This window comes from Nuphar pumila, chromosome 14, assembly GCF_984573655.1.
Source record: "Nuphar pumila chromosome 14, dmNupPumi1.hap1.1, whole genome shotgun sequence".
In the NCBI taxonomy this organism is placed as follows: domain Eukaryota; kingdom Viridiplantae; phylum Streptophyta; class Magnoliopsida; order Nymphaeales; family Nymphaeaceae; genus Nuphar; species Nuphar pumila.
The window spans coordinates 31,609,906-31,621,182 of record NC_143262.1 but is presented as its reverse complement, the minus strand read 5'-3'; the positions used below and the strand labels follow the sequence as shown (position 1 = coordinate 31,621,182).

The window sequence follows — 11,277 nt, the reverse complement described above, 5'->3', positions numbered from 1 at the left end:
CCGACGAGCAATTAGCCAGAAGATGGCCGGACGGTGGTGGTGGGTAGTGGAAGTATGGTGGGAAGTGGGCATAAAGGGGGTAAAATGTGAGAAGGTGAGAGAGCACCGGATAAACCTGTTTTTTCAAGTAAAAAACCTAATCGCCCTGATTTTTCATAAATCAGGTTTTGTTTAAAATCTGGTTTGTGAAAACTAGGTTTTGTGTCACTCAAATGGACACGAAACCCAGTTTGTTTTGACAGAAAGTCGTTGTTCTATTTTTTTTCAACCCTCTTTTTTTTAAATGCAAAATATTTTTCATCGCGTATTCATTGTTTAGGCGTTTGTTTTTTTTTTTTATGACGAGGAACTCTCGCCGTAGTGAGGAAAACCCTGTGGCCCCACGACCAACCTGCCTTACTTACATGGCCTACCTCTAAAAGCTATGGACAAACCCATGCGTCAGTGGGGATTGATCCATTACCTTAATCTCAGCACCCTCACAACTACCCCACTTGCCACGCGGGCAATCTCCATAGTGATGTTTAACTTATCGCTAAGTATGATCAGGCCACACTAGATTTTGCAAGTAAACCCAACGCCCGCCCCCCTTTGGAGATAGGACATGAGCCAGCTAGTGAATCCAATAAACCTATCTGATTAACCTAATTCATGATGGTTAAGCCCAGGCCTGGTTTTGCCATCCCCGTCCAAAATCCGGATCCAACATAGGTCCAACTCATATGCAAGAAGAGGAAAAAGAAAAGCTGTTATTTTGCTCAATTAGTTGATATGTCATAGGATATAAGCGTAAAGATGCACTCCAACCCACTTAAAGCCTTGCACAAAATGACAAAAGAATTGCATAAGCACATATATACGATTCCTGAACTCGACAATATTAGAAAATAGGAAAAAAAATTGTCTTCATTCAATTCAAAAATTGTGTTTCTTTTTCATGTATGCCAAACTTTATCATGGCTCAACAATTATCAGATGTCTCATATTGAACTCTACACTTCCTGTACAAAATTCAACCAACTACGCACTCTTAGCATACAACAAGAAGTTTCCTTTGAAAAAAAAATGATGGAAAAAGGTCTTAAGCAAAATCAAAATTATCAAAAACCACTTCAAAGGGTATCAACAACAGAAGGAGCACCTCACAATACCATTCTCATTGCAGTCCGGGCACCTAAGAAAGCCAGCACCATCCTCCTCATACACCTTGCAGCTCCCATGGCAAGTCTCGCATGGCACGAACCTCGCATCCCCGCACCCCTCGCATGCGGATCGGGCCATGTCCTGCACCGGCAGCCCCTCTAGTAATGCACTGAGCTCGCCGGCATCGTGCATCTGCTTGACCTCCTCTGCGCCTCCGATGTACCGGCCACACACGAAGACCCTTGGCAATGGGTCCGGCCAGGGGTCACCCAGCAGGACCTTGAGCTCGTCCCTGAACCCGGAGTGCATGGACACGTCCCTCTCGTCCACCAACACTCCGAACCCCCTGAATATGAGCCTCACCGCACAACAGTCCTCGTAAGTTTTGCGTATTCCACGGAGGCTCGTCACATACAGAACAACCCGATCCTCGCCACGTGGCGGACATCCACTCAGTGGGGCCACCTGCGACATCTTCCTCACCAACCTCTCGTCAGTCCTTCCACGGAACGAGTTCGCCCTTGACCTCTTAGACTCGGATTTATCCGGTTCTTCTGAATCCGATTCGTACGTATCTGATTTAACCGATTCGATTGGTTTCTCGATCGACTCGGCGGTGGCGAACGCCGGGTTTTCTTCGGGAGAGAGCTCGTTGAGGGCCTTGCGGAACGTATCGAGGATATCTGGGTCAAAGTCGGGGAGGACCGAGGGCCCCGAGTCGCCCACCTGCAACCAGACCGGGCCGGGGGAGGCCGCGTTGCCTGTGGTGGTGGTGGTTGCGGTTGCGGGCTTGGAGAGGATGGAGTGGAAGGAGAAGGATCGGACGGTGGCGCTGCTGTGGTAACTTGGGAGGTAGAGCGGGGAGTGCTCTTCGAGGCCCTCCATGAGCTCCCACACGTCCATGGTCTCAGGCTCGCCAGGCGGTGTCACGGACGGTGTCGACTTCCTCTCGGCGCAGAGCTTATAATTTGCCACCTCCGCGGCCGAAGCATGTCCCTCGTACCCGCCACCTCTTACCTCGTTCTCTGTCTCCTCCTTATCTGCTTCTGCATAGTACTTCTCGTTGAGGGTGCCCAGCGTGGTGGAGGTGAGGGACACGGCGTGGCAGCTGTTGCACTTCCAATCGGAATGGTGGTGGATGGGCAAGGAGCGGCTCCGAGGCAGAGGGATGCTCGACAATTCGGGGCTACATTGCCGACGAACGTGCTTCGAGCTCGCACAACCCATATGTATATAGAGAGAGAGGTTGGAAGATTTTTTCTTTTGGGGAAGATGGGTGTAATGAATTCGTTTGTAAGAAGAGGAACGGGCCCCCTAGAGGCTAGAACAAGAACAATGAAGAGAGAGAGAGAGAGAGAGAGAGAGAGAGAGAGAGAGAGAGAGAGAGAGAGAGGATAAAACCTGAGATCTCTAATGAGTTCCGGGTGTTCCGGGAGACGTCAACCCCAGGAAATCCAGAATTTCTATTAAAAACCCCCGGGAAATCCGACGGCTCCCTATATTTCCATTCGATGGTTCATCTCAAAATTCATTCACTCTCCATAAAATAAACAAGAAACTCCACCATTTCCCTCGCCGGAAAATACGAGTCCAATCCTCGACGGTGAAAGTTTTCGCTGTATTTTTATGAGGAACAGAGCATCCTCTGCCTTGCCGTCGAAAGATGGACGGAAGGTACTCTCCGCTTCGCAGTTTCAGCAGCGATCCTGAGGAAATTTCCAGAACAAAAAAGAGAAAAGATCAGAAATGTCCTGCTGCAATTCGACGAAAATGATGGGGAGAAAAAACGCTAAAATTTGGTGAACTCAAAAGAACACTTGAGACAAACACCATAAAATCTTTCAATGGAAACGACAATGCTAACAGAGGGAGGTGAAGCTCACCAGCCAATAAAAAAAATCGATTGAAAACAATGTCATTAGGCTACCCAATCGAAATTTTGATGTTACAATGAAAGAAGACCACAAAAAATACGGCTTACATCAATCTCCCAACTCCAATTCCACGTGAAGCAAGCAGGAAACCTTCATTGGGATTTCACCACAATCTCACCAACCCGTCCCCTGAAAAAGCCCATAAAAATTCAGTTTCACGTTTAGACGGCCTCAAATCGACGATGGGGCCTCAGATCGTCGGCCATACGCAAAGAGCCCTCAAAAAAACACGAGAGAATTTCGACACAATCGCTACGGAAACTCTCCTCCACAAAGGCCAAGCATCGAAATCCGTTCAGCAATCTAAGAATCAACAATGAATGCCGCAAACAACGTTTTACTTCTACTATGTGGAGAGGAGAAAAACATGTCCCAAGACGACGAAGAAAAACGTCCTTGTCGTCTTGATCTTCTCTTGTCTATTTAAGAGAGAGAGAGAGAGAGAGAGAGAGTCAAAGTTAGGGGCGAGGGGGCAGACCTTGTTGAACATCGCCAATACCATTCCATCCTTATTCTTCTTCCTCCAAAAGGGTTTTGAAATCGTCAACTCGAGAGGAAGAAAACGACGAGGAATCACGGCGACCTCCGCGTTACAACGGAACGCCGGCAAAAAAACACATCCTCCCTCCCTCGAACCTTTCTCGTTTCTTCTGTTTTCTCCTCCCTTTCGCTCCTTCCCACCTTGTTACGCTCTCTATCTATGTGTCTCTGAGAGAGGTGGAGACGGACACCGGAGAACCTTAACGGCGGGTGCGGTTTTCGTTTGGTTTTTATACCATCTGTATAGTTTACATCCGTCATCGTTTTCCGTTACCGTCGGAATTCAAACCCCCCACCGTTACTCTGAACCCTCGTGTCCGTGTAGTGATAAGAAATGACGCAAATACGCTTATTTCTACCCTAAATGACCAAACTACCCTTTCCTATTTTTGTATCTTTTTAAGAAAGAAATCAAGTGTGTTGTGTGAACAGCCTAAACCCCTTTGGTCACTCGCTTGGCATAATTGTAAAAATGCTCAAGCATCTGCCGTGAATCATTGTTTTTAGTGTACCAGCGCAGCCTCGTCTTTCGTTGTCTCCGTTTCGGTCCGAGACAGCTTCCTCATAATCAATTTGATCAAAACTAAAAGAGAGAGCCAGCCCGTTGTTTTCTGAAGTAGTAATTAATACGAAAATCCAAGGGTATTTTTTGCAAAAAAAAAAAAAGAATTTTCATTGTTGTGGAGAAGAGGTGTAGCTTGGAAATACTTCCCTTCCAGCCACGTAAGCACTTCGTGCCTCGGACCCCTGACTTGGCACACGTGCGCCACATCTCAGGCCAGTTGAGTTAATCGGAGCCAGCATCACATGGCACAGTTAAACGAGCCGAGCAGCAGCTGAATGGTTTACCCAAAAATATATATATATTTTTTAATAAAAGTTTTCTAACGAACCAAACCTGTCTCGCCTCATCCACAAAGTAAATACATTCTTTAAACATGGTAACAATACTATATATATATTGTAAAACCCCCTCCGGCAAAGTCGCCGGAGGAGATAAGCTTAAAAAAAAAAAAATGAAAACTGGGGGAAACCGCGTAACGGAGGGGGAGGATAAGCCTCACCCCCCAAAATCCGCGGAGGGTGAGGGTTATCCTCACCCTGCGTGAGGGTTATAAAAAAACCCTCACGCAGCCTCCCTCCACCGCACCAAACGAGCGGCAGAGGGAGAGAGACAGAGAGTGGAGGGGGCGCGCGAGAGAGAGGACTTACCGGCGACGGCGGCGACGGCAATCGGCGGCGAGGTAAGCCCCTCCCCCATCTTCTTCTTCGTTCTTCTTTTCCGTCAAAACAAAGGGGGCCGGCAGCCATTGCTGCCGGCGAGTTGCAGAAAAAAAAAAACAGAAACAGAGAGTGGGTGGGAGAGAGAGAGGGGATCGGCTAGCCGGCCGACGCCGGTGGCCGATCTCCCTGCGTTGGGGGCGGCCGGCACCAGCCGCCGGCCGATGCCCCCAGGTATTCGGGGGGAGGGTCGGCCGGTGGCCGCCCCTCCCTGTAACCGAAAAGGGGGCTCTGCCCCTTTCGGTTTTTTTTTAAGAGGGAGGACCGGTTCGGTCCGGGCATCCAGACCGAACCGGGTCGGTCTGGGGGCGACCCAGACCGAGCCCACCGGTCTGGGTCGCGCCCAGACCGAGCCCTTCTTTTAAAAAAAAAAATGTGTTTGGGGTGAACCGGTTCGGGTCGAACCGGTTCAGACCCAAATCGGTTTGATGGACCGGTTCGGGTCGAACCGGTTCAGACCCGAACCAGTGGGGTGAACCGGTTCGGGTCGAACCGGTTCAGACCCAAACCGGTTTGATGGACCGGTTCGGGTCGAACCGGTTCGGGTCGAACCGGTTCGGGTCGAACCGGTTCAGACCCAAACCGGTTTGAGGGACCGGTTTGGGTCGAACCGGTTCAGACCCAATCCAGTTGGGTGACCCGGTTCATACCCAAATCTGTTGGGTGAACCGGTTCGGGTCAAACCGGTTCAGACCCAATCAGACTTTCTGGATCTAGTCAGCAATTTTGGATCCAGTTATGAGAAGGATATGAATCCAAACAGACAGGGTTTGGATCCAGATGAGGATTGGATCAGAAAATAGTTTCGAAGTGGCCCGAAATCCGAAATGTACTAAGGGATCCATTTGGATCCGTGAGATCCATTTCAGTAAAATGGACATATCTTCGCACTCCAAACTTGGAATCGAGTGAGGTTTGGTGCGTTGGATTCGTAATGAAGAGGGGAATCCAATAGTCTATGAAATTCAGTCAAACCAGAAATGTAAAAACCGTGGTTTCTTTAATAAGATTCGGGAAGGGTATTTTGGTAATTTTAGTAAGAAGTTTGTGAACTGATTAAAGTATATTACCTTAATGACCAGATCCTAGTGTTAGAGCTTCGTGAGGCTCGATTTCGGAGAGAGCACAGAGTCAACACTTGAGGTAAGAGATATTATAAGTAATTTTAGATATAAATAAACATTTTACGTTGGTTGTGATTATATGTTGTTATTGATTAGCATGATAGTTTTGAGAGACCATGACATGCATAAATTCCATGCTTGACATTTAGAGTTGAGTTATATACATGTTGAAGTGATATGCAAGTTAGTTTTGATATGTCATGCATGATGAAAAGAAATTTGAATTGTGATTGCATGTTTATATGATTGCCAAATATCATGCATTGTGATGAGACCATGTTTAGTTTAGAGTCCCATTTAATCTATTCACGTGTGAATAGATACTTTGAGATCAGCATGCATGACCCCTTAAATCCCGGAAGTGGCGACCTGTGGCAAGGGCTACCTGGTTCGCGGTCAGAGTGCAGCCACAATGGAGAGTGGGCCGCCGGTGATTTAACGATGTAAAGACACTACATCATTGCATGCTAAGTGAGAGAGGTGTGAGTCTTAATGTCACAATGAGATAAAGAATGAGATTGTTATGATTAGTCATGACACCACTCGTGAGAGAACGAGTGAACTTTGAATGTGAGAATATTGTTAAATGTGTGAACTTAGTTATGACTTAGGATTTCACTCACACTGGTTTGGGACTCTAGAGGATCATGGATGGTTGATAACCATCATGTTTAGGATGTAGCATGAACCATGCTGAGATTGAGAGCTTGACCTCCCGGCTAGCTACCGGTGGGGTCCCCGTGGTGGTTCACTGCAGTGCCTGGTGGTCTGGGGACCACTCGGAGTGTGTGGTTCATTGTCTGGCCAACATGTAGAATTGGGGTGTTCTAAAGGGTTGCTACGCCCATAGATGGCTATTACCGGTATAGCCAGCCTAGTAATAGTTGTGTGAAAGAGAGTATTTGAGAATGATAATGGGGAAAATTAAAATATACAGTTGTAAATTGTTGTTTATTTACTTATGATTATCTCTTACTGGGTTGTAGACTCACCCCCATTTGTGTTTAATTACAACTGTAGGTTACAGGCATTAGATCAGTTGTTTGGGAGCAGCTTTTTCGGTCTACAGCAGAGCATTGGTATTTTTACTTTCCTTGTCATTGAGAATAAATTGTAATTGCTTTTATCCTGTTATGAATGATGAACAATTGTAAGGAAAAAGTTGATTATGAAAATAAAATAAAAAGTTTTTTTTTTAGCCATGTTTTCACTGTGTAAGCTTTGCACCCTTCCCTCTGGGAAGTAATACCAACCGAACTCGGACTCCTGAGGTCCCAGATCGGGGTGTTACATATATATATATATATATATATATATATATATATATATATATATATATATATATATATATATATATATATATATATATATATATATATATATGGCGACAAAGTAGCATTGTTACCTATTTTACTGGGAACCACATACTAATGTATATTAGTATGGTACATGGATTCACTATATTGATACTACAAAAAAGTATTCTATTTGCTTGTTTGCAGTTCTGGTTGGACACTTTTTCAAGCAAATCTTGGTTTTCATTTTCCTTGTAATGGACCTGAAAAAGGGAAAACATGCCAAGGTTGGCTTGGGATCATATCTACCAAAGTCTAATATGAATGTACAATGCTCTTTGGGTAGTCATATTCCATTTTTACTGAATAATGATGAAAGTAGTAGTATAAGTGATTGAGGGGGGTAATTCCACTCACGGGGAAAAACTTTGTACAAAGTTTCATTATCTTAAAAAAGGTTGGGTGGCTACAAGATTCTCTTATTAATAGTTGGGCACAGTCCTCTTAATACATCACTATTAGATTTAGAACCTATAAAATTTTCAAAACTGCCAAAAAAAATAAGTATCAAGATATATTAATAAGGTTTTTTTTTATTAATATGAATAAGAAAAAAACAACGATCACCCCTCACAAAATTAGCCGATACCGTGTCATTTCAGTATGATAACATAAGAATAACATATCTCATGGCCAATAATGACCCTTTATGCAAATGCTCTTGACATATAAAACTCCTAGAAAGAAAAACAGCTTGAAGGCCATGGCTTCGTTCATCTAAATCAACAGTAACTCTCGTAAGCCACCTCTGGTTATTAGTGATAATAAACACATTAGAGCCCCGCTGAATCTCAACAAAATAGTCGCATGCGTCTTTATTGAGAGCAGCACATCTAACCCAATGCATAGAAATCTGTCTCGAACATAAACAAGAGAGGACGTCAAAGTCCATAAATGAGCATGAGGCAAACTTGATAGTGAGAACATCATCCCTGCCCATCCAAAATTGATAGTGAGAACATGATCAACAATCACTCTCTTCCTCAAAAGAATTCTCTCATGGTAGGAAGAGTTGCTCCAGATCCTCCAACAAAAAATGTGGAAACAAATATCTCAGCATGCTTTTAACGCTCAAATTGCACTGACAACCATCATTTGAGTTCAATGATAATATTTAAAACTTTGATATTTAAGTTTTTTCTTATTTTCCTTCCATTTTTTTTAGAGATAAAATGAAGGGGTGAAGTTTTTCTTTCATATTTTGTCTTCCAAAATGAGGTGGCTTTAGGAAGAAACAAATTTTTAAGGTACTCATTTGGAAAAGTTCATGATTCTTCAATTTATTGAAATTTTGTTACCCATTTTTATATAAGGTAATTTCCCTTTCTTGTCCTTTATTTTTCCTTTCAGCTTTTGGGTTTGCATTTATGCACTTCCTTTGCCTTTGTTTTAATTCTCTCATGTCATTCCTTTCTATTTAAGCCCAAATTCCTTTAATTTATCACAAACTTGGTTTTCCTTTGTGCCTTGCTTTTGGGTGGTTTTTATTATTCATTTTTGTTTCACTTGAACATTTGCTGCAGTGAAATTGCCTTATAGAAAGCATATTTTGCAGTTTATTGTCTTTATATAAATATATATGTTCACACAGGTTCATATATATATAAACTATTTGCTTAATTTTTTTCTTATAAAAAATAACCATGCTACCCTAGAGAATAATGGAATTTCAATATTTCTGACATCCGACCAACTCATTTTTTGCTGAAATTGTGAAAAAAAACTGATGATTTTACCTTTTCGCTAAAAACACACAAGCGACTTTTACTGTCAATGATCAACCGATACTCAATTTTGATAGCATAGCGAAATGCAATAACACTACAACAAAGCAGTAGATTAGCGACGACCACATTCCGTCGCTAATCCATCGCTAACATGGTTAGCGACGGATTAATGACAACGAGGCGACAATATGCTTACGTCGCGAATATTTCGACGCTAACTGGCGACAGAATTATTCTGTCGCCAGGTCCGTCGCTAATTGCGACGGAATAACGAGCGCTATATTCCATCGCTAATCCTCCGCTACTAAACGACGACCACGGCTTGGCGACGGATTTACTTCCGTCGCTATGCCATCGCTAGATTAATATGAATAGCGACGGATGGTTCCGTCGCTAATCCGTCGCAAACACGAAAAAAAATTTTAAAAAAATTATTTGAAAATTAATTACCGAGAACTGTACAATTTCTATTTCCTGTACAATTTATATTTCCTGTAAATAAAAAACAAACCACACAAAAAAATTCATATAACAAGTATCTACAACAATTAATCATTCCACCTTAAAATTAAGAAGTTTAATTATTTACAATTCAACAATTACAATTAGGGAAAATAAAAAAAATATAACTTCTTCAATACAGTCCTCTAATCATCGCCAAGATTTTTTGCATCTTCTTGTTCATTGTCTTTATCTGTCCCTTCAACTCCACTACCCTGATTATCGCTAGCAGCCTACACAAGAAAAGAACAGTCAATATTGATAAACAAAATATAATGAAATAAATTACACACTATATGTGATTCTATCATGTGCTCATGTGTGATCTAAGGCAATAAAAAAACTCTATATGTGATTCTATCATGCTCATATGTGTGCTAAGGCAGTCAAAAAATTGAATATGTGATTATAGCATGTTCATATGTGTTCTAAGGCATCTAAAAAAACTCTATATGTGATTCTATCATGCTCAGATGTGCTTTAAGGCAGGCAAAAAACTATATATGTGATTCGATCATGCTCGTATGTGTGCTAAGGCAGTAAAAAAATGAATATGTGAATATAGCATGCTCATATGTGCTCTAAGGCAGGCAAAGCCAAAAAATTTATATGTGATTCTATCATAAATGATATATAACATGTTCATATGTGTTCTAAGGCAGTAAAAAAACTCTATATGTTATTATAGCATGCTCATATGTGTGCTAAGGCAGTCAAAAAACTGAATATGTGATTATAATATACTCATATGTGTTCTTAGGCAGTCAAAAAACTGAATATGTGATTATAGCATGCTCATATGTGTTCTAATGCAGTAAAAAAAACTTTATATGTGATTCTATCATGCTCATATGTGCTCTAAGGCAGACAAAAAGTTATATATATATATATATATATATATATATATATATATATATATATATATATATATATATATATATATATATATATATATATATATATATATATATATATATATATATATATATATATATATATATATATATATATGTGATTCTATCATGCTCATATGTGTGCTAAGGCAGTCAAAAAATTGAATATGTGATTATAGCATGTTCATATGTGTTCTAAGGCATCTAAAAAAATTTTATATGTGATTCTACCATGCTCAGATGTGCTTTAAGGCAGGCAAAAAACTATATATGTGATTCGATCATGCTCGTATGTGTGCTAAGGCAGTCAAAAAATTGAATATGTGAATATAGCATGCTCATATGTGCTCTAAGGCAGGCAAAGCAACTTTATATGTGATTATAGCATGCTCATATGTGCTCTAAGGCAGACAAAAAAACTTTATATGTGATTATAGCATGCTCATATGTGCTCTAATGCAATAAAAAAACTCTATATGTTATTATAGCATGCTCATATGTGCTCTAATGCAATAAAAAACTCTATATGTTATTATAGCATGCTCATATATGCTCTAAGGCAGTCAAAAAACTGAATATGTGATTATACCTGAGAGGGACCTGGAATCGAAGATCCCCTATCCTGAACAGCGGCCTTGATCTCATTTCGGAGAAAGGGGGCGACGGTGTATTGAAAGTAGTTATTCAGTGATTCATTAATGATCTGGCGTACATCATCACCGGAAAGAATAGTCGGCTGCTTGGAGCTTATGTCAGCGCAAGAAGTCGGTGAGCCGTAA

At 41.8% G+C, this 11,277-nt stretch overlaps 1 protein-coding gene across 2 annotated transcripts; it reads right to left on the bottom strand.

Moving 5' to 3' along the window:
* Positions 1-946: 946 nt before the first annotated feature.
* LOC149816728 (uncharacterized protein At3g28850-like) lies at positions 947-3,367 on the bottom strand. 2 transcript variants are annotated; one of them, XM_089987818.1, is made up of 4 exons: positions 3,125-3,367; positions 2,545-2,849; positions 1,142-2,464; positions 947-1,001 (listed from the first exon to the last, which is right to left on the bottom strand). In XM_089987818.1, exons 3-4 carry the CDS (start codon positions 2,368-2,370, stop codon positions 962-964), a joined length of 1,269 nt encoding a protein of 422 aa, XP_089843944.1. In that variant the 5' UTR covers positions 2,371-2,464; positions 2,545-2,849; positions 3,125-3,367; the 3' UTR covers positions 947-961. The 2 variants fall into 2 exon arrangements, with proteins under 2 accessions (XP_089843944.1, XP_089843945.1); XM_089987819.1 differs by lacking the exon at positions 3,125-3,367 and adding an exon at positions 3,027-3,041.
* Between the last annotated feature and the right edge of the window lie 7,910 nt (positions 3,368-11,277).